The sequence below is a fragment of the Saimiri boliviensis genome, chromosome 1, assembly GCF_048565385.1.
Source record: "Saimiri boliviensis isolate mSaiBol1 chromosome 1, mSaiBol1.pri, whole genome shotgun sequence".
Taxonomy (NCBI): domain Eukaryota; kingdom Metazoa; phylum Chordata; class Mammalia; order Primates; family Cebidae; genus Saimiri; species Saimiri boliviensis.
The window spans coordinates 42244200-42268366 of record NC_133449.1 but is presented as its reverse complement, the minus strand read 5'-3'; the positions used below and the strand labels follow the sequence as shown (position 1 = coordinate 42268366).

At 42.4% G+C, this 24167-nt stretch overlaps 1 protein-coding gene and 1 pseudogene across 4 annotated transcripts in view; both read right to left on the bottom strand.

Moving 5' to 3' along the window:
• Positions 1-24167, bottom strand: part of MTA3 (metastasis associated 1 family member 3) — a 256836-nt gene that overhangs the window by 121368 nt on the left and 111301 nt on the right. For all 4 annotated transcript variants that reach the window (XR_012516895.1, XM_074396521.1, XM_039479074.2 and 1 more), the window contains exon 4: positions 13483-13609. Coding sequence is in view for 3 of the 4 variants with exons in the window: in XM_074396521.1 (XP_074252622.1) it covers positions 13483-13609 (127 nt within the window). In the remaining variant the exon portion in view is untranslated. The remainder of the gene's footprint in view (positions 1-13482; positions 13610-24167) is intronic.
• LOC101037568 (large ribosomal subunit protein uL16-like) lies at positions 17895-19063 on the bottom strand (annotated as a pseudogene).

Here is a 24167-nt window from a genome sequence, read left to right as displayed (position 1 = left end):
AGTTTCACAGCATCTCAATGCAGGGAGGAGAGTGGAGTAATATTTCCAGTCTCAACAGAATAATGAATTAAATGACAGGCAAAGCCAATGTGTTTATCTCCTCTTTTCTGAAATGTCTTTTAAATAAGATGCCCAGGCACGCACGCCTGTAATCCCACCACTTTGGGAGGCTGAGGCATGCAAATCACCTGAGGTCAAGAGATCGAAACCAGACTGGCCAACATGGTAAAACCTCGTCTCTACTAAAAAATACCAAAAAAAAAGTAGTCGAGCACAGTGGCAGGTGCCTGTAATCCCAGCTACTTGAGAGGGTGAGGCAGAAGAATTACTTGAACCCAGAAGGCGGAGGTTGCAGTGAGCCGAGATCATGCCATTATATTCCAGCCTGGGTGACAAGAGCAAAATTCTGTATCAAAAATAAATAAGTAAATAAGAAAATTTAAAACAAAAGAACCTGGCACGGCATGATGGCTCGCACCTGTAATTCTAGCATTTTGGGAAGCCCAGATGGGCGGATCATCTGAGGTCAGAAGTTTGAGACCAGCCTGGCCAACATGACAAAACCCCGTCTCAGTCTCTACTAAAAATTAAAAACAAAAAAATTAGCAGGGCTTGGTGGTGCACACTTGTAATCCCAGCTACTTGGGAGGGTACGGTGGGAAGATCACTTGAACCCTGGAAGTGGAGATTGCAGTGAGCCGAGATTACACCACTGCACTCCAACCTGGGAAACAGAGAGAGACTCCATCTCAAAAAAAAGAAGGAAAGGAAAAAGAACCTAAACCATAATAAGGAGAATCTGAGGGGTCATCAGCAGAAGAAAGATTTTCAGAAAATTTTTATAACAAACATGACATCTGACATTTGATAAAGGAGGTTAAATTGTAGGGTCCCCCAACAAGGAGGTGGGAAGAAACCTCTATCTCCCCAGGGAGTTTGGAGCTGGGGTTTTTAAGGCTTTTGGAGTGGGCCAAAGTTTGGAGATTTTTGATTGCTTGAAGAATTATATGGTGAAGTCATGAAATGGGGATAAAGAAGCTGAATTCTGCTGATCTCGTTTCCTTGTAGGGGCCTTGAAACTGGTTGCTGGAATTCATGGGACTTGAAAAACAACTTTTTTTTTTTTTTTGAGACGTAGTTTTGCTGTGTCCCCCAAGCTGGAGTGCAGTGGCAGGATTTCAGGTCTCTGCAACCTCTGCCTCCCAGGTTCAAGAAAGACTAAGAAGGAAAAACTAAGAAGAGCACAAATGGCCACTATCTACAATACTATTAAACATGGCATTGATAGTTTTCCCTAATACAACTAAAATAAGAAAAACAACTAAGAAACAAAGCCCAGGCCTGGCACAGTGGCTTGGAAGGCCAAGGAAGAAGGATCTCTTGAAGCCAGGAGTTAGAGACAACCCTGGACATCCTAGGGAGGTCAGTCGCTACAATTTTTAATTAACTGAGCATCGTGGTTGGCACCTGCAGTCTCAGCTACTCAGGAGGCTGAGGTGAGAGGATTGCTAGAGCCCAGTTCAAGGCTGCAGTGAGCCATGAATCATGCCACTGCACTCCAGCCTGGAAAACAGAGAGAAACCCTGTTTCTAAAGGGAAAAAAAAAGAGAAAAAAGAAACAAAGACCAAAATATGCATAAAGGGAGCTGGCTGAACACAGTGGCTCATGCCTGTAATCTCAGCACTATGGGAGGCGGAGGCAGGTGGATCACAAGGTCAGGAGTTCAAGAGCAACCTGACCAACAAGGTGAAACCCCGTCTCTTCTAAAAATAAAAAAATTAGATGGGTGTGGCACCTGTAATGCCAGCTACTTGAGAGGGTGAGGCAGGAGAATCACTTGAACCCTGGAGGTGGAGGTTGCAGTGAGCCAAGATCATTCCACTGCACTCTAACCTAGGCAACAGGGCAAGACTCCATCTGAAAAAAAAAAAAAAAAAAAAAGAAAGAAAAGAAAAAACAGAAGCTCTCATTCAGCCTTGCTACCTTGGTTTTGAATAAGAATAGATAGCTATGAATCATCTAATACTGGAGAACAGACTACAGCACAAAAGATAAATATAAAAAATCAACAACTGAACTGGAAGAAACAAATTAGGCAACAACACAGAACTGTGAAGATAATAATTCAGTTTATTAAAGTGACTGGTGAAGACACTGTGTTCATAAAACAAATTTTAAAGCATGATTGACAAAATCAAAATATCACTAGATGTGCTAGAAAAAAAGATTTAGCCCAGGGACCTCCACCTCCGAAAAAGAGAAAGAAAGAAAACTTGAAAATATGAGAAAAGGGGCTGGGCATGGTAGCTCACGCCTATAATCCCAACACTTTGGGAAGCCCGGGCCGGTAGATCACTTGAGGCCAGGAGTTCGAGATCAACCTGAGGAACATGGTGAAACTGCATCTCTACTAAAAATACAAAAATTAGCCAGGCATGGTGGTGTATGCCTGTAATTCCAGCTGCTTGAGAGGCTGAGGCATGAAAATTGGTTGAACCTGGTAGGTGGAGGTTGCAGTGAGCCAAGATCGCGAGACTGCACTCCAGCCTAGGTAACAGCAAAAGACTCCATCTCTCAAAAAAAAAAAAAAAAAAAAAAAATATATATATATATATATATATATATATATATGAAGACAGGAAACAATGACAACCAAGGAGATCTAACACACAAGCAATAGAAATACTAGAACAGGCCAGGCACAGTGGCTCAAGCCTATAATCCCAGCACTTTGGGAGGCTGAGGTGAGTGGATCACGAGGTCAAGATATTGAGACCAACCTGGTCAACATGGTGAAACCCCGTCTCTACTAAAAATACAAAAAATTAGCTGGGCATGGTGGCACGTGCCTGTAATCCCAGTTACTCAGGAGGCTGAGGCAGCAGAATTGCCTGAACCCAAGAGGCGGAGGCTGCAGTGAGCCGAGATCACGCCATTGCACTCCAGCCTGGGTAACAAGAGCAAAACTCCATCTCAAAAAAAAAAAAAAAGAAAGAAAGAAATACTAGAATAGAAAACAAACAAACAAAAAAAAAAACGAAAGAAAGAGGGAAAAAGTCTCAGCTATAACGGTAGATAGATTAGGCCAGGCATGGTGACTCACACCTGTAATCCCAGCACTTTGGGAGGCCGAGGCAGATGAATCACCTGAGGTCAGGAGTTTGAGACCAGCCAGGCCAACATCGTAAAACCCTGTCTCTACAAAAAATACAAAAATTAGCCAGGCAAACTCAGAAAAAAAAATGAAACAAGTCTACAATGAACACATCAGTATGTATATTTCTACAACCTTCTGTGAGAAGTGCTATAGACTAAAGTCCCAAAAGCAGAATGCTGGCTCAAAGGATATGTGCACATTACAATTTGATTGATTTTTCTGGTTATACAAACACTCAGACAAGAAGAGTATCTATTTCTCCATCCAATACTGGATATTAAGACATGAACTGGCCAGGCATAGTGGCTCACACCTATAATCCCAGCACTTTGGGAGACTGAGGTGGGTGGATCACCTGAGGTCGGGAGTTCGAAACCAGCATGACCAACGTGGAGAAACCCCATCTCTACTAAAAATACAAAATTAGCCAGGTGTGGTGGTGCATGCCTATAATACCAGCTACTCAGAGGGCTAAGGAAGAAGACTCACTTGAACCTGGGAGGCGGAGGTTGTGGTGAGCTGAGATCACGCCACTGCACTCCAGCCTGGGCAACAAAAGCAAAACACCATCTCAAAAAAGGAAAAAAAAAAGACAAGATTCTCTCCCCTATAATTCTTACAGGGCAGAACCTCTCCTGTTTATCCCTTTCTCATGTTTGCTGCAAAATGTTCTTAAATTGGTTTGCTTCACGACAAATAATGAGTATACAAAAAAAGCTTTCCTATTCTCTGTCTACTGTTCAATGTAAAAGTCCGAGGTTAACTGAGAATAGCCACCCTTGCTGAGAGTCTGAGAAAAAAAAACGAAAAAGCATGTAATCTAAAATTTCATTTAAGGTCAATTGCAATTAGGATATTACTCAGCTGGGCATGGTGGCTCACGCCTGTAATCCCAGCACTTTGGGAGGCCAAGGCAGGAGGATCGTTTGAAGTTAGCAGTTTTTGACCAACCTGGCCAACATGGAAAAACCCCGTCTCTACAAAAAAAATACAAAAATTAGCCAGGTGTTGGGGCATGAGCCTGTAATTCAAGCTATTCAGGAGGCTAAGATTGGTGCACTGAGTCTCATAGGTAGATGCTGCAGTGTGACATGATTGTGCCACTACACTCCAGCCTGGGTGACAGAATGAGACCCTGTCTCAAAAAAAAAGAAAGATTATACAGGCCAGCCATGCAGCGGCTCATGCCTGTAATCCCAGCACTTTGGGAGGCTGAGGTAGGCAAATCACCTGAGGTCAGGAGTTTGAGACCAGCCTGACCAACATGGTGAAACCCCTGTCTCAACTAAAAAGTACAAAAAAAATTAGCTGGGTGTGGTGGTGCATGTCTGTAATCTCAGCTACTTGGGAGGCTGAGGCGGGAGAATCACTTGAACCCAGGAGGCAGAGTTGCAGTGAGCAGAGATCACACCAATGCACTCCAGCCTGGGTAACAATAGTGAAACTCCGGCTCAAAAACAAAAAATAAAAAAGAAGAAGAGATTATTCAAATATCTGTTGATGACTTATTTTTTTAAGGAACAAAAGTAAAATTAAATGTGAACTCTATACAAAGTTCAAACCCTGAATGGTTATTGGATACAGTGTTCCATAGTAAACATTAAAAAAAAGACAATAGATTTTCAAGAATCTTATAATCTAAAATGAAGTCTAAATAGAACCATCTAGGCCCAGCGTGGTGGCTCACACCTGTAATCCCAGCAATTTGGGAGGCCAAAGCAGGTGGATCATTTGAGGTCAGGAGATCAAAACCAGCCTAGCCAACATGGCGAAACCTTATCTCTTCTAAAAATACAAAAATTAGCCAGGCATGGTGGCGCGTTCCTGTAAGCTCAGCTACTCAGGAGGCTGAGGCAGGAGAATTGCATGAACCCAGGATGTGGAGGTTGCAAAAAACCGAGAATGTGCCACTGTACTCCAGCCTGGGCGACAGGGCAAGGCAGGAGGATAACTTGAGGCCAGCAAAATAAAATAAAAAATAAAATAAATAAAATGAAATAAAATAAAAATAGATAAACAAACAGAACCACCTAGACAAATTTTACGTAAGATCCAAGATCCTTATAGGCTTCTTGTGATACTTTCACAATTGAATTAAGGCAATGCCTCATTTTGGAGGACAGAAAATCATGTAGAAGTGACATGGCATCACTTAAACCAGGAAAAGTTCGCTAGAAATTGTGGTTACAGTCACACTTCTATATAAAGATGGTGATAGCATCTGTATTCTAGGATCCTAACCTAAAAACTGTTTGTTTTTCTTGTGACGGAGTCTTGCTCTATTGCCCAGGCTAGAATGCAGTGGTGCAGTCTCAGCTCACTGCAACCTCCACCTCCCAGGTTCAAGAGATTCTCCTGCCTCAGCCTCCTGAGTAGCTGGGATTAAAGGTGTTCGCCACCACTCCCAGCTAATTTCTGCATTTTCAGTAGAGATGGGGTTTCACCATATTGGCCAGACTGATCTCGAACTCCTGACACCCGCTGCTGCCTCCCAAAATGCTAGGATTCAGGCATGAGCCACTGGGCCCGGCCTCAAACCTAACAACAGTCAAAAGGGGAAAGAGGCAGGGCGCAGTGGCTCATGCCTGTAATCCCAGCACTTTGGGAGGCTGAGGGAGGCAGATCACTTGAGACCAGGAGTTCGAGACCAACATGGTCAACATGGTGAAATCCTGTCTCTACTAAAAATAAAAAAGTAGGCTGGGTGAGGTGGCTCATGCCCATAATTCCAACACTTTGGAAGGCCGAGGTGGGTGGATCATCTGAGGTCAGGAGTTTGAAACCAGCCCGACCAACATGGTGAAACCCTGTCTCTATTAAAATTACAAAAATTAGCCAGGCATGGTGGTGCACACCTGTATCCCCAGCTACTCAGGAAGCTGAGGTAGGAGAATTGCTTGAACCCAGGAGGTGGAGGTTGCAATGAGCAAAGAGCATGCCATTGCACTCCAGCCTGGGTGACAACAGCAAAACTCCATCTCAAAAATAAATAAAATAAAATAAAATAATTAGCCAGGCATGGTGGTGCATATCTCTAGTCACAGTTACTCAGGTGGCTAAGGCACAAGAATTACTTGAACCCAGGAGGCAGAGGTTACAATCAGCTAAGATGACACTACTGCACTCCAGTGTGGGTAACAGAGTGAATCTCAAAAAAAACACAGAAAAGGAAAAGAATGCAAGGCTTTCTCTGAAGCACTCTAGAGATTGCTCAAACACTACATACACCTGTATCTTTAAGGTCTATCCTACTACTGACACCATATTAAGGTTCTGGATAGCTTCCCTGGCCTTTCTTTAAAAAGTAGAGTCAGCTGGACACAATGGCTCACTCATTATCCCAACATTTTGGGAGGCCAAGGCAGGATGATCACTTAAGGCCAGGAGTTCGAGACCAGCCTGGGCAATATAGGGAGACCCTGTCTCTACAAAACAAATTTAAAAATTAAAAATTAACCAGGTGTGGTGGTAAACAGCTCTGGTCGTAGCTGCTGAGGAGGCTGAGGTAGGAGGACCGCTTGGGCCCAGGAAGCCAAGGCTGCAGTGAGCTGTGTGTGCTGCTAAACTCCAGTATGGGCAACAAAGTGAGATTCTGTCTCAAAAAAATAAATAAATAAAAATATAAAATTAAAAGTATCCCATGGTTCAGCAATGAGGTAGACAGATTTCTCAACAGTGACACTCTGAACCAGGTCCAGATTTACTGATGTGGGTATAATGAGCTTCTCCACTACCACTCACTCCTTGGGGAATAAGTAATCATGTCCAAAAATCCTTACAGTAGGACAAACTAAGTCCAATAATCAGCAGGTACCTATGGAAATGTTTTTAAGACACACTGAAGCATAACTTTAAAGGCTGCAGTCCAGGTCACAAGGTTGGCAAGCGGAAAAGAATTCGCTCTTTTAAAATATGACTTACTTGCTGCACCACAACTGGGAATAGGCATGAATCATTACAAGTACCAATGCTCTAATTAGCAGCTTTTAGAAATCCAGGGTTTGTGTATTTGAGATGTGGAAAAACTGATGTTGGACCAGATAAATTACACATCCATAAACATAGGCAGCAATCACCAGTCAAGTATTTCCTAGTTCCTAATATACACCTATCACTGTAACATTACCTATTAGTGTAATAATATAGTTTATATGCTTAAATAGGTTTTTTACTTAATTCTATCCATTTGACTTGAGCATCTAAGTTGAAGAATTATGTGAGAAAAAAAAAACAGGACATCAAAGAGTACCTAATTAACAGAAAATCAAAGAGTCTACCTAATTAACAAATTACAGAGTTTTCCATCTCTGATGCTTTTTAACACTTACAGTTATATACTCACGATAATACCACATTTCTGGGTCTTGCATAGTGGGCTCATGCCTATAATCCCAGCACTTTGGGAGACCAAGGCGGGAAGATCAACTGGGGTCAGGAGTTTTGAGACCAGCCTGGCCAACATAGTGAAACCCTGTTTCTACTAAAAACACAAAACTTAGCTGGGTGTGATGGTGTGCACTGGCAATCCCCGCTACCAGGGAGTTACCTAATCATTGTGTGTTTCAGTCTCCTAGTCTGCAAAATGGGGCCAATAATAGGACCTACTTTACAGATGTATGCACAACAATCGGAATAGTACCTAGCAATCCTATCCAGTTCACTAAACTTTAGTTTTTGTTTGGTTTTGTTTTTTGAAACAGAGTTTTGCTCTTGTCGTCCAGCCTGGAGTGCAATGGTGTGATCTCAGCTCACTGCAACCTCCAACTCCTGGGTTCAAGCGATTCTCCTGCCTCAACCTCCAGAGTAATTGGAATTACAGGCATGTATCACATGCCCAGTTAATTTTTGTATTTTTAGTAGAGACGGTGTTTTCACCACATTGGTCAGGCTGGACTTGAACTCCTGACCTCAGGTGACAGGGTCTTGCTCTGTCACCCAGGCTAAGAACAATGTCAATCATGGCTCACTATAGCCTTGAACTCCCAGGCTCAAGCCATTCTCCTACCTGAGCTTCCCGAGTATGCCTGGGACCACAGGCATATGCTACCATGCTAATTTTTGTATTATTTATAGAGACAGTGTGTTGTAATGTTGCCCAGTCTGATCTTTAACTACTAGGCTCATGTAATCCTCCTACCTCAGCCCCTCAAAGTGCTAGGATTACAGGCAGAGCCACTGTACCCAGCTAAATATTAGAATTTTTTTTTTAATTTTTTTTTATTTTGAGACGGAGTTTCACTCTTGTTACCCAGGCTGGAGTGCAATGGCGCGATCTCGGCTCACCGCAACCTCTGCCTCCTGGGTTCAAGCAATTCTCCTGCCTCAGCCTCCTGAGTGGCTGGAATTACAGGCACGTGCCACCATGCCCAGCTAATTTTTTGTATTTTTAGTAGAGACGGGGTTTCACCATGTTGACCAGGATGGTCTCGATCTCTCGACCTCGTGATCCACCCGCCTCGGCCTCCCAAAGTGCTGGGATTACAGGCTTGAGCCACCGCGCCTGGCAATATTAGAATTTTTTAAAGCCAAATTCACTATAGTACACTTGAGCTATATTTAAGACTGGGTTATATATTAATATAATGAGTACAACAGCCCAAGCAGCACAAAGTAGATAATTGAAGGGTAGGTTTAGAGATGAGATAAAAGACAACAGCTAAATAACCAGTATACCAGCCTTAACCAATTGTGAGGAGCTGTGTTGCCCATCTCAAATTTATAAATTTTCACTCTACTTATGAATGAATGTACAATGAAGAGATATTTGTAAATCAGATGATACAAATTTAAAGTTATTGAATATTTGTAGTAAGAAAACCTATTACTGAAGATATTAGTCACACACAGATACTGAAACTGAATACAGTAAAATATATACCTATGACATCTAGCAGCTGACATAACAAGGCTTATAGTGCTTTATAATGTTTGTAACATATAATCTATTATTCAATTACCTCAAACTCTGTGCATGAATAAAGCATGCTGCCTCTCACCTAGCCCCAAAAATATGTCCCAAAGGGACAGTCACTACTCAAGCCCTATCTATCTCACAAACAAGAGATGAATCACTAACTCTACTCTGAAAAGTCCTGGGTCCTGTCCACTCTCTCTTCCAGTGTAATCAGAAGAAATAAAGTGTTTCCTCCCTGCAACTTTGGGAAGCATAAGCGTCTCGTGAATATTACAGTTCACAGACTACAAAGGAACTCAAGAATGCCTCAGTCAGGTTTTCTTCTATGTTCCAAAGAGCACCAAGGAAATTCTGGGCACTTGATAGTGTCCCTGAGAGTAAAACATCAGTATTCATCAAATTACCCTCCTTGCTGCCAAAGAACAATGGGGCTTTGGTAATTTTGTCCTTTTAAATCCAAAAAGATTAAGACATGACTTCAACATTAGCCAGATGTCAAGACCACACCAGTGTGCACTTGTTCCACATCAGCATGTGGGCTGGTTATCAGAGCTCCATGCCTTGGCCAGGGACTGCCCCTAACCCCATTCAGCTGCTTAAAAATGATGGTCACAAATGAGAAAACATGACTCTGCACTATTCCCTCTCAATTTGGTGGGGAAAAAAAAGCCCCAAATGTCTATGATTCTTCATCATAATTCAAAGAAATCACCACCCAGTAAACTCACTGAGTTTATAAGCCAGGCCCCTTGTCTCAATTATCAAGCACTTATTAAAGCTGCCTAAGCTAGAATATACTCAGGAAATGTGTTCAGCAGTAACTAAACGATCATGTAGACTATGTAATTTCCATGTTCAACAAAGAAGTGTCTTGATAATTATATTTTAATATACTCTCTCAGTCCTTATGGAAGATAAAAAAACAAGACTAGTTTTTCCATTCCAGGCAATCTGTTAAAAGAAATCAACGTTCCTTATAAACAGATTCCAAGCTATCAGGAGAGTAAATTAAAAATATACTTGCATCTTTTAGATACATTTTTAAAACCATTTCTCAGATTCTTGTTCTGGCAAGAGTCAAGACTGGCCACATAACTTCTTTATTTCTATTTATTTTTATTTATTTATTTATTTATTTTTGAGATAAGAGTCTCACTCTGTCGCCCAAGCTAGAGTACAGTAGTGCAATCTTAGCTCACTGCAACCGTCAACTCCCAGGTTCCATCAATTCTCCTGCCTCAGCCTCCAGAGTAGCTGGGATTACAAACATGCGCCACCAGGTCCAGCTAATTTTTGTATTTTTAGTAGAGACAAAGTTTCGCCATGTTGGCTAGGCTGGTCTCGAACTCCTGCCCTAAAGTGATCCACCTGCCTTGGCCTCCAAAAGTGTTGGGATTACAGACGTGAGCCACCAGGCCCAGCCCCACATAACTTCTTGAACTTAAATTAATCTTTAGATTCTAGTGTCTCCCAATTAAGTAAGTGGAGGCCATGCTTGTGTCTCACACCTGTACTCCCAGTACTTTGGGAGGCTGAGGTGGGTGGATCACTTTAGGTCAAGAGCTCGAAACCAGTCTGGCCAACATGGTAAGACACCATCTCTACAAAAAATATAAAAAATCAGCCAGACATGGTGGCACATGCCTGTAGTCCCAGCTACTCGGGAGCCTGAGGTGGGAGGATGGCTTGAGCCTGGTCAAGGCTGCAGTGAGCTATGATCATGCCATGACATTGCAGCCTAGGCAACAAAGCAGGATCCTACACTATCAGTCAATCGATAAAAAGTGCATATGGCTCTTTAGCATCATTAGTTACATGCAACTTTAAGAAAATCTCAAAATATGTTTTTATGTTCCATCTCTTTGAACCATATTCACCTACTCTCTATTTTTCTTTCTTGAAATAGCATTATTGGTTGATAAAAAGACTATTCCCATATTACCTGGCCTTAATGTCTTTTCCAGCACTACTTAAGTCATACAGAATATACTAACTATAGCAAATCTAACCATAGTAGTCCCTAATAAAAATCCTAAATAGCAGGCCATAGCAGAATGTGCTTATATTCCCAGTCATTCAGGACACTGAGGCAAGAGGATCATTGGAGATCATGACCAGCCTGGGCAACATAGCCAGCTCCATATCTCTCTATCTATCTCACCTACTTATTATCTACTTCACATTGGGTCTCGCTCTGTCCCCCAGGATAGGGTACAGTGATATAATCATGGCTCAGAGCAGCCTCAAATTCCTGGGCTTATACAATCCCCCACCTCAGCCTCCCAATTAGCTGGACTCACAAACACACACCACCATGCTTGGCTAATCTGTATATTTTTGGTAGAGACAAGGTCTTGCTATATTGACTCCTGGCAACATGCAACCCTCCCACCTAGGCCTCCCAAAGACTGTATTTCAATTTAGAAAACAAAACAAATAAAAACAATGATATGAGGTTTACTATGGGGGTGAGGGAGCAGATCACATTATTTCTGAAAAGATTTGGAGAAAAAGAAATCACACACTTTCTGCCATGGAAGATCTCTGGGTCCATTTCTATAAAAAAGAAGTTGTGCACAAACATACCAGAAACTGGTGTGTGTGTGTCTGTGTAAGTACCAGGACCAAATCAGAGCTTTAAAAAGTCTGCCAGCCAGGTGTGGTGGCTCACGCCTGTAATCCCAGCACTTTGGGAGTCCGAGGCAGGTGGATCACCAGGTCAGGAGTTCAAGACCAACCTGACCAAAGTGGTGAAACCCTGTCTCTACCAAAAATACAAAAATCAGCTGGACATGGGGGCGCACACCTGTAATCTCAGCTACTCAGGAGGCTGAGGTAGGAGAACTGCCTGAACCTGGGAGGTGGAGGTTGCAGTGAGCCAAGATCGTGCTGCTGCACTCCAACCTGGATGACAGAGTGAGACGTCATCTCAAAAAAAAAAAAAACAAGATTCGACAAACCTGTCTGAACCCAAAAAGGCAGACAATGATTCAATCCCAATGTTGGGGGATAAAGAGGAGTATGCAATTATTGAAATAATGCATTATATATATATGTATATATATATAGTTTTTTTGGATCATTAGCAGCAAAGCTGGATAAAAGAAATAGAAATAGAGATTATGAACAGAAGTTGAAGGCATTTCTTTAACCTAAGAGGAGTGAAACACTGCACTTGCTCACACATCCTCACCCTGGTCACATGCTGCTGCTTTCATACACCCCATGCTCACCTGTGCCCTCTATTTGTGCCTCACACCCTATGGAAAGCTGAGTAAGTGCCAATTTCTCCTGAAGCTTTCCTGACAAAGGGTCAGAATCTTTTGAGCTCAAATATTTTGTTATACCTCTAAGATGCACTGATTATAGACTGCAATAAAAAATAGCTCAACGATATCTTAAATTTGATCACAACCAGTAGATCAAGAAAACCACCATTTTTCCTCAACAGCTGCCAAAACGACAAACAAGGGGCTAGTTTTTTCGCTTTTTGACTTTTTTACAGTAGAAAAAGAATTTAATTAACAGAAGGGTGGTCCATATGAGAGAACCAGAGATCTCACCCAAATCAGTCACCTTTTTTCTTCATGTTTATATGCTATCAATGCATAAATCAGATGCCATTAAGGAATAATAACGTTTTCATCCCAGTGATCCCAAATGAAAACAAAAAGCCATATATCCTATAAGGACAAGAATCACCTGCCAGGGAAGCAGATTTGGGGTTCTAACCTGTGGTTCCTAGTAACTATATAATTTTTTTAGAACCTGGAAATGACAAGTATTTCCTAAAATTATGTCTGCTGGACACTGCTCTGCACAATTCTGAAAAGACATTCAAATCAATTGGGAAAGGGCATTTGTTTTACGGTTTTATTGTTTTTGGGTTTTTTGAGATAGAGTAACACTCTGTCATCTAGGCTGGAATACTGTGGCACAATGTCAGCACATAGCAACCTCTGCCTCCCAGGTTCAAGCAATTCTCCTGCCTCAGTCTGCTGAGTAGCTGGGATTATAGGCAAGTACCACCACATCCAGCTAAATTTTTGTATTTTTAGTAGAGACAGGGTTTCACCAGGTTGGCCAGGCTGGTCTCAAACTCCTGACCTGAAATGATCCACCTGCCTTGGCCTCCCAAAGTGCTGGGATTACAGGCGTGAACCACCACGCCCAGCCAGGAAAAGCTGTATTAAAACAAAGTTAAAATGGTTACTTTACTGAAGAACTTTCGTGGGGCTTTAATGTGCTAGTACACACTATAAATTCCCAACCTGAAATTTGATTATGAAGCCTTTAGTAAAGTAGTTTAAGCAAGATCTTGAGAAGAGTTTGGAAAACACTTCAAAGAAGTCTTTCAGTTTTTCATCACTGTAGTACTACTGAGTACTTGAGTTCCTAAAAAGTTCTTACCTGATATGTGTTGCAGGCAGAGATTCATACTGGCGTGACAAAAAGAGTTCTCTATGTTTCAACTGATGTTTCTGCTTATCAGTCAAGTCAGCCTCAACTGTTGTTTCAGATTCTTCCTCAATTTCTTCTACACAAATAAAATTCAAAGAATTTATTAGTACAAAGCACATTATCTGTTTGGATATTGAAACAGATCAAATCAACATTTGATTCAATATTTTCTTCAAACTAATCAATTTTAATCAATTTTACCAGATGCAGTGGCTCACACCTGTAATCCTAGCACTTTGGGAAGCCAAGGCTGGTAGATCACCTGAGGTCAGGAGTTTGAAATCAGCCTGGCCAACATGGCGAAACCCTGTCTCCACTAAGAATGCAAAAACTAGCCAGGTATGGTGGCAGGCGCCTGTAATCCCAGCTACTCAGGAGGCTGGAGCAGGAGGATAGCTTGAACCTGGTGGGGGAGCTGCAATAAGCCAAGATTGTGCCATGTCACTCCAGTCTGGGAGAAAGAGCAAGATTCCACCTCAAAAAAACAAACAAAAAAATGAACCATTTATCTTGTCAGTTCAACTGTAACCATAAAATTATCGCCAAAGGAAGAAAAACTCCAACTTAAAAATGGCAGATGGTACCCCCAAAATATGCAAGTATTATATCAATTTAAAAATTAATTCACTTTTTTTTGGAGACAGAGTTTGTTCCATCACCCAGGCTGGAGTACAGTGGTATAACTTGAGCTCACTGCAACCTCCACCACCCAGGTTCAAGCAATTCTCGTGCCTTAGCCTCCTGAGTAGCTGGGATTACAGGTGCACATCACCAAACCTGGCTAATTTTTTGTATTTTTAGTAGAAACAGGGTTACAACATGTTGCCCAGGCTAGTCTCAAACTCCTAAGCTCAAGTGATCTGCCTGCTTTGGCCTCCCAAAGTGCTGGGATTACATGTGTGAGCCACCGCACCTGGCCTCACAGAAGGGATTTTATCAATTAAAATGCCCTCATTGAAGCAGTTCTTCATGAATAACATGAGGGTAATGAATGGACTAAGTATCAGATCTTTTCTACTTCCAAACTTTTAAAACTGAACTGAAAACGAACCTTAAACAGTAACTTCGAAAAAGACTCACCTAGCTCAAAGCAAGAATAAAGCAATTTGAAATTCTTTGTATGTTCTTTTCAATGAACTACTCAAAGAGAAATATAGCACTAAAAGAGCCATTTACTTACAGGTCTAATAACATTTCACCAGTGAAGATCAATAAAGTTACTGCTGCACTGGCACTATTAGCATTAGAAAATATCAGCCAGGCGCGGTGGCTCAAGCCTGTAATCCCAGCACTTTGGGAGGCTGAGGCGGGTGGATCACGAGGTCAAGAGATCGAGACCATCCTGGTCAACATGGTGAAACCCTGTCTCTACCAAAAAAAATACAAAAAAAAAAAAAAAAGAAAGAAAATATCACACTGGGAGGCCAATGTGGGAAGAATCACTTGAGCCCAGGAGTTTGAGACCAGCATGGGCAACAGAGTGAGACCCATCTCTACAAAAAAAAAAAAAGACCCATCTCTACCAAAAAAAAAAAAAGCGGGGGGGGCCGGGTGCAGTGGCTCACCCCTTTTATACCAGCACTTTGGGAGGCCGAGGCATGTGGATCACCTGAGGATGGGAGTTCGAGACCTGCCTGACCAACATAGAGAAACCCTGTCACTACTAAAAATACAAAATTAGCCAGACATGGTGGTATATACCTATAATCCCAGCTACTCGGGAGGCTGAGGCGGAGAATCGCTTGAATCCAGGAGGTGGAGGTTGTGGTGAGCCAAAAGCGCACCATTACACTCCAGCCTGGACAACAAGAGCAAAACACCGTCTCAAAAAAAAAAAAAAAAAAAAAAAAATTCAAAAATTAGCTGGACAGGGCAGTGTGCACCTGTAGTTTCAGCTACTCAGGAGGCTAAGGTATGAGGATCACTTGAGCCTGTGAGGTCAAGGCTACAGAGAACCAAGGCCGCATCACTGCACTCTAGCCTGAAGGACAGAGTAAGACACTATCTTTTAAAAAAAAAAAAAAAGTATAATTCGATCAAGACAGTTGCAGGTGGGCAAAAAAAAAAAAAAAAAGGAAAAAAGATATTTTATATATAGACATAGCTATCTTTTTAAAATTTCAAATATAACAAAAGACATTAAGTATGGCAATGTATTTTGTTTTAGCTGTATGTGACATATAATGTATGACCCAGCAAGGCTCCTACATGTTTCAAAGTTTTAGATTACAGTATGAGAAAAAAGCCAAGGCCCCAAAATCTCAGCAAGTCCAGTTACACATGCAGGCTGGGAAGAGATGGGATCAGGCTAGCACAATGTCCAGGGAGCAGGGTTAGAGAAGAAATCTATCTAGCTGAGTAATCTGGAGTGCCTGAGCATCCAGCTATGGGATACAGGAAATTAGTCTCAGCAGCAGCTTTCAACACTCAATTGGAGATTGAGCATGTAATATAAAAGGCAAAAGAAGGTAAGTGATGAATTAAGGTAGCTGAGCAACAAGAGACAAAACCCATGAAATGCGAAGCCATTACTAACTCTAGGTACACACCTGAAACTAGGTATTTTTCATAACAGAACAGAATTTTAATTTCTACACATTAGTTTGTGGTAGAGGGGGAATAGGAAGGAGGTGAGTCTTTCCACAGATTATTCTCAAACATCCTCAGGTCTCTATTTTAATGAAATAGCACCCACTATGATCAAGTGTTAGTTGATATAAGCCATACAGAAAAGCAGGTGGTTTAAAAAAATTGTCTAGTCCGGGCGTGCTGGCTCACACTTGTAATCCCAGCACTTTGGGAGGCCAAGGGAGTTTGAGACCAACCTGGCCAACATGGCAAAACCTTGACTCTACTATAAATACAAAAATTAGCTGGATGCAGTGGAGTGCACCTGTAGTCCCAGCTACTCAGGAGGCTGAGACAGAATAATTGCTTAACCCAGGAGGTGGAGGTTGCAGTGAGCTGAGATCGTACTACTGCACTCCAGCCTTGATAACAAAGCAAGACTCCATCTCAAAGAAAAAAATTGTCCATAGATGCATTTAACAAGTACCCAAATGTGTGAAGGCGTATTATCATGCTAAAAATATGCTAGATATTGATGCAACTGCCTGGTAAGAAAGAAAAAGTCCTCAGGGGAAAAAGCAATTTAAATAAAACCAGAAAGGTTTTTTATTTTTTCTGTTTTCTGAGACAGGTGTCACTCTGTCACCCAGGCTGGAGTACAGTGTGTGGTTCAATCATGGCTCACTGCAGCCTTGACCTCCCAGAGCTCAGTGATCCTCCCACCTCAGCCTCCAGAGTAGTGGGACTACACGAGCGCACTACCACGCCTGGTTAATTTTTTTTCTATTTGTAGAGACAGGGTTTCAACTTGTTGCCCAAACTGGTTTCAAACTCCTGAGCTCAAGCAATCTGTCTGCCGCGGTGTGAGATAAATAGAATTATTAGAGTGGATGAAGAGTAAAGAGAATTAAGAAGATGAATTTAAAAGTTGGACAGGCCAGGTGTGATGGCTCATGCCTGTAATACCAGCACGTTGGGAGGCTGAGGCAAGCAGATCACCCTGGAGTTCAAGATCACCCTGGGCAACATCTCTACAAAAAATACAGAAATTCGCCAAGCCTGTGATACCAGCTACTCAGAGACTGATGTAAGAGGATCGCTTCAGCCCAGGAGGTAGAGACTGCTGTGAGCCAAGATTGCACCACTGCACTCCAGCTTGGGCAACACAGCAAAACCCTATCTCAAAATAAATAAGTAAATAAAATTGAACAATGCCTCTGAGCCAGAGTCTGATGAGAGTCATGAGACTCTCGCCAAACTCCAGGGGGAGACTACTCTTTGTTACAAAGCAGCACCCAGACTCGCTTAAGGTACTTCACAGTATGCCTTGCACTACAGTTATCTGATTTCACTGTATCCCTTGAGAACAATGACAGGTCACTTATCTTTGTATCTACCCTTTTTACTTGTGGGGTAAAAGTGAATCTCAAGAAATATTCAGGGCAGAGCAAGTAAGAATTATCAGGCCGGGCGTGGTGGTTCATGCCTGTAATCCCAGCACTTTGGGAGGCAGAGGCGGGTGGATCACGAGGTCAAGAGATCAAGACCATCCTGGTCAACATGGTGAAACCCCGTCTCTACTAAAAACACAAAAAATTAGCTGGGCATGGTGGCGCATGCCTGTAATCCCAGCTACTCAGGAGGCTGAGGCAGGAGAATTGCCTGAACCCAGGAGGCGGAGGTTGTGGTGAGCCGAGATCGCACCATTGCACTCCAGCCTGGGTAACAAAAGCGAAACTCCATCTCAAAAAAAAAAAAAAAAAAAAAAAAAATTATCAGGCAACATTAAATTCAGTAGCTGCAAGGACAGACTCACAAAGTTACAACATAAAACACTGCACAACATAAACATCAATAAGTTACTGTAAAAGAGGCTTTATTTTTCATATTTCATTCCAGTGCTTTTCAAACTTCTTTCAAAATTTAGCACAAAGGAGACTAAACTTAAGAGTTACACTTGAATTCAAGGTCTGGTTCTGTAACCTCCTAGCTGCATGAACTTGGGCAAATAATTTACTCTTTACAATCTTCAATTTTTTCATTTGTAAAATGTATTTATAATTCCTCCCTCATAAGTTTTTTTTTTTTTTTAAGGTGGACAAGAAGTAAATTTATTGGTTCATAATACGAGGGGGCAGCACAGTGGAAGCCCTCATGAGTACAGGGCCCGCCACTTGTCCAGAAGGCCACGACTGGGGATGTACTTAACCCCACAGTCATCTAGAATGAGCCGCTTCTCAGTCACCATGCCTTCAAAGTCATCAGCACTGAACTTGGTGAAGCCCCACTTCTTTGAGATGTAGATCTTCCGGCGGCCAGGGAACTTGAACTTGGCCCTGCGCAGGGCCTCAATCACGTTCTCCTTGTTCTGCAGCTTGGTGCGGATGGACATGATCACTTGGCCAATGTGAACCCTGGCCACAGTGCCCTGGGGCTTTCCAAAGGCACCTCGCATGCCTGTTTGGAGCCTGTCAGCCCCAGCACAGGACATCATCTTGTCGATGCAGATGACATGGAAGGGGTGGAGCCGCACTTGGATATGAAAGCCATCTTTGCCACAACTTTTCACCATGTACTTATTGGCACAAATTCGGGCAGCCTCCTGGGCTTCAGAGGAGAACTGCTCATATTCATCTGATACCATGTGGCCAGAGAGAGTGAAAACTCATCCACTTTTGCCTTCTTCCACCCCAGTTCAAAGATGTGAATCTTGGCATCAGGGACACCTCAGCAGAAGTGAGACTTTTGGTATGGCTTGTTCTTACAGTATCGGTAACAACGGGCGGGGTGGCGGCCCATAGTGACACCAGGATCTTCAGTGGTGTGCCGAAGGAAAAGAGCCCCTCATAAGGTTATTCTGAGTAATAAGATGATACACATAAATTTGCTCAGCACAGTGCCTAACACAGTGCTAGATAAAAGTGGCTTTACCATTTTACATTAGTTTTAGTATTATTTCCTTTGACATTGGAAAATAATTCTTATATCCTAAAAAAAAAAGTTTTCAAATTAAGTAAATCATATTAAAATTAAAACAAATTTAAGTTAGGCACAGTGGCTCATGCCTATAATCCCAGCACTTTGCCTGAGTCTAGGAGTTTGAGACCAGCCTAGGCAACATAGCAAGATCCTATTTCTACAAAAAGAAAAAAAAAATTATTCTCATTTTTTTTTTTTGTAAACAAACAAAAAGAGATATCCAGACACACTTCAACTGATCCAGAATGAGAAGTTCTGGGGTACAGTTATAACAGTCACAATAAGAATCATTATTATAAAACCCTAATTTTAAAACCTTTTCTGGCAGAACACTTACGTCAGTAGTTCAAACTTTTTAGTCTAAGGACACTCCTTTATACCCTTAAATCCTATTGAGAATCTCAAAAAGCTTTCGTTTATGTGATTAATATCTACCAACAGTTACTGTCTTAGAATTTTAAAAGTAGATTTTTTTTTGAGACAGAGTTTTGCTCTTATTGCCCAGGCTAGAGTGCTATGGCACGGTATCAGCTCACCACAAACTCTGCCTCCCAGCTTCCAGTGATTCTTCTGCCTCAGCCTCCAGAGCAGCTGGGATTACAGGCATGTACACCACGCCCAGCTAATTTTGTGTTTTTAGTAGAGACGAAGTTTCACCGTGTTGGTCAGGCTGATCTCAAACACCCGACCTCAGGTGATCCGCCTGATTTAGCCTTCCAAAGTGCTGGGATTACAGGCATGAGCCACCACACCTGGCCAAGCAGAAATCTTTATCACACACAAAAAACACAAGTATATATTACATTAGCAAGAAGGGCAAAAATGTCATCAAAAGTGGAAAATTCTGCATTATACTCATGGAAAATTCTGGAAATTTCTCAAAAATTCCAGATTTTTCTGCAATTTACTCATTACAGAATCAGCAAAACAGTTAAATGACAGCTTATTATTATCATTATGAAAATTATGAGGCTAGGCACAGTGGCTCATGCCTGTAATCCCAGCACTTTGAGAGGCCGAGGCGGGTGGCTCACCTGAGGTGGGGAGTTCGAGACCAGCCTGACCAACATGGAGAAACCCCATCTCTACTAAAAATACAGAATTAGCCAGGCGTGGCAGTATGTGCCTGTAATCCCAGGTACGCAGGAGGCTGAGGCAGAAGAATCACTTGAACTCGGGAGGCGGAGGTTGTGATGAGCTGAGATCGTGCCACTTTACTCCAACCTGGGCAACAAGAGTGAAACTCCATCTCAAAAAAAAAAAGGAAAAAAAAAAACAACTGTGTTGACCTCAGAGACCCCCTGGAAAGGATTTCAGGAACTGCTAAACTGAATGCAAAATAAATCATACCTGAAAGTATACATTAAATGAAAACCAAAAACTGGCTAAAGTAAGAATTTTTTACTTTATTGACTTTAAGAAATTCATCACAGAAATTTTATGTTCACATTGTGAGGTACAATGACTCATAAGTTATTCCATAGCAAATCAGGATCCCATCAGAAATTTAAGCTATTTCTGCTTTACATTTATGCAAAGAACACTGCATCTGGCAAAAGCTGCCCCCAATACTATAATAAATTCAAAGTCCATCTGGAATTTTACATGATTTAAATATGCCACTATACTATTTTTTCATTTGCGATCAATTTTAAAAATAATCAGAACGAAATTAACAAGTACCAACAGAGGACCATCCACTAATTCATTATCAACATACCAGCAAGCAGCTTCCTAAAACACAATTTATGTTTCTCCTGTATTGATAAAAAGGCTTTAATAACTTCCAACCAACCACCATTAGGGTAAAAACTAAACTTTCATGGCTTCTTTCATTTCCTCACGATCTGCCTTGCCACATGTTTCAACAAGGACCTGTGTCCTCCCTTCCACCTTACCTCCAGGGAAAAAAAAAAAAGGAAATTTATTGATGTACCTACCAACGTGTTCTGGGGCTATCTATGAGGAAGACATAAAAGTCCTACCCTGAATTACAGTCCACCCTGGATTTCAGACAAGGATATATACCTTCAGATGTAGTGAGTACTATAAAATTACATGGCGTACTCTGGAAGCATAACGGAGAAAATTGCTGCAGTTTGATGAACCAGCAGAGGCTTCTCTGAAGAAATCAGTTTGCATGGACACCACAAGGGAAAGGCGGTAGATGGCTAAGCCCCTGTCTTTGGTAACTAGAGAACACAACTCTGGATGAGGATAACCCAGGTATCTGTACTTGGGCTTGGTTTGACTGTGGGAATTTCCTGCTTTTCCCTTCACATCAGCTGACTAACTCAGCTGAAAACCTCATGAGGGAGTCTCTCTCGATTTCAAAGCTGAAAGTTCCTCATTTAGAGAACCCCTCAGTCCCCAGCAAATGAGGACAGTTGATCACCCTAGTCCTCATATTACCCAAATGAAGTCCTAAATTGTGGCTTATAAAAGAAAACTTATGGTAGCATAATAGCTAAAATTTAAAAGACTGAAAATAACAAGTCTCATGAAGAATACAGACCAACCTGAGTTCTCATACATTAAAAACAGAGGAAGTGAAAAATTGGTCCAATCACTTTGGGAATCTGTTGGGCAAAATCTACTGAAGTAAAATTTCTGTGACAAGTTTCTTCCATCACATGAACCAACAATGTTACTCCTAGGTAATTATCCAAGAGAAATGAGAGCTTAAGAACACCAAAAGACCTGTACATGAATGTTCATAGCAGCTTTATTTGCAGTAGCCAAAAACTGGAAATAAGCCAAATGTTTAGTAACAGGAGAACAACTAAGGCGGGGTGCAATGGCTCAGGCCTGTAATCCTAGCCCTTTGCAAGCCTCAGGCAAGTGGACAGCTTGAGCCCAAGAGATCCAGGCCACTCTGCACAACATGACAAAACCCCATCTCTACCAAAAAAGCAAAACGAAACCAAAAAAATTAGGACTGGGCACAGTGGCCCACTCCTGTAATCCCAGCCCTCTGGGAGGCCGAGGCAGATGGATCACCTGAAGTCAGGCGTTGAAGACCAGCCTGGCCAACGTGGCGAGACCCCATCTCTACTAAAAATACAAAAATTAGCCAAGCAAGATGGTACATTCCTGTAATCCCAGCTACTTAAAAGGCTGAGGTGGGAGAACTGCTTGAACCCAGGAGACAGAGGTTGCAGTGAACCAAGATCGTGCCGCTGCACTCCAGCCTAGGCAACAGAGTAAGACTCTGTGAGATGGGGCAAAAATAACTGGGAGTGGTGATGCACACCTGAAATGCTAATTACTCCAGAGGCTGACACAGGAGAATTACTTAAGCCTGAGAGGTGGAGGTTGCAGTGAGCTGAGATTGCAACACTGCAGTCGACCCTGGGTGACACAGCAAGACTGTCTCAAAATTTAAAAAGAAAGAAAGTCAAAACAAAAATGACAACCCAAGATCTCACCACTGCACTCCAGCCTGGACGACAGTGCAAGACTCTGTCTCAAAAAAAAAAAAATTAGGGCCGGGCGTGGTGGCTCAAGCCTGTAATCCCAGCACTTTGGGAGGCCGAGGCGGGTGGATCACGAGGTCGAGAGATTGAGACCATCCTGGTCAACATGGTGAAACCCCGTCTCTACTAAAAATACAAAAAATTAGCTGGGCATGGTGGCACGTGCCTGTAATCCCAGCTACTTAGGAGGTTGAGGCAGGAGAATTGCCTGAACCCAGGAGGCGGAGGTTGCGGTGAGCCAAGATCGCGCCATTGCACTCCAGCCCGGGTAACAGGAGCGAAACTCCGTCTCAAAAAAAAAAAAAAAAAAAATTAGACCAGGCACAGTGGCTCACACCTGTAATCCCAGAACTTTGGGAGGCTGCAGCAGGTGGATCATGAGGTCAGGAGATTGAGACCATCCTGGCTAACACGGTGAAACCCCATCTCTACTAAAAATACAAAAAATTAGCTGGGTGTGGTGGCACAGGCCTGCAGTCCCAGCTACTCAGGAGGCTGAAGCAGGAGAATTGCCTGAACCCAAGAGCAGGAGATTGCAGTGAGTCAAGATCGCGCCACTGGACTCCAACCTCAGCAACAGAGCAAGACTCTGTCACCAAAAAAAAAAAAAAAAAAAAATTAGGTGGGCTTGGTGGCACGTGCCTGTAGTCCCAGCTAGTCAGGAGGCCAAGATGGGAGAATCCCTTGACCCTGAGAGTTCGAGACTGGCCTAGGCAATATAGTAACACCTTGTTACTAAAAAAAAAAAAAAATTAGAGGCTGGTTGCGGTGGGTCATACCTGTAATCTCAGCACTTTGGGAGGCTGAGACAGGCAGATCACCAGGTAAGAAGTTCAAGACCAGCCTGGCCAACATAGTGAAACCCCATCTCTAATAAAAATACAAAAAATTAGCTGAGCATGGTGGCAGGCACCTGTAATCCCAGCTACTCAGGAGGCTGAGGCAGGAGAATCGCTTGAACCCAGGAGGCAGAGGCTGTGGTGAGCTGAGACCATGCCATTGCACTCCAGCCCCAGCCCAGGTGACAATGCTAGACTACATCTCAAAAAAAAAAGAAAACAAACTTAGAAAGTTAGTTGTGTCGTGCCACGCACCAACGAGAGGATCATTTGATGGAGACCCTGTCTCAAAACAACAACAACAAAGTGATGCTTAGTGCTTACAAGGTGTTGTGAACAGTATTCATTTACAAACAGTCACACTGGAAAAACTTAATAGTTAATGGTGTATTGGGTAGACTACACAAAAATGTCTTGCCTCTGTAAGCGGGAATAATTAAGCACCAGGCTGAGCATTGCTCCACACTCACTTAACAAATCATAAATGCAACAACGAAACATCAGACTGTTTCTAAATAACTTAAATGCACCCCAGAACAAAGTTCAAGATGATTTATAAGAATAAAAAATATCGGCCGGGCCTGGTGGCTCATACCTGTAATCCCAACACTTTGAGAGGCCAAGGCGGGAGGACTGCTTGAGCCCAGGAGTTGGAGACAAGCCTGGCCAACGAGGCGAAACCTCATCTCTACTAGAAATACAAAAATTAGCTGAGCATGGTGGTATGCGCCTGTAGTCCCAACTACTTGGAGGGGGCTGAAGCATGAGGATC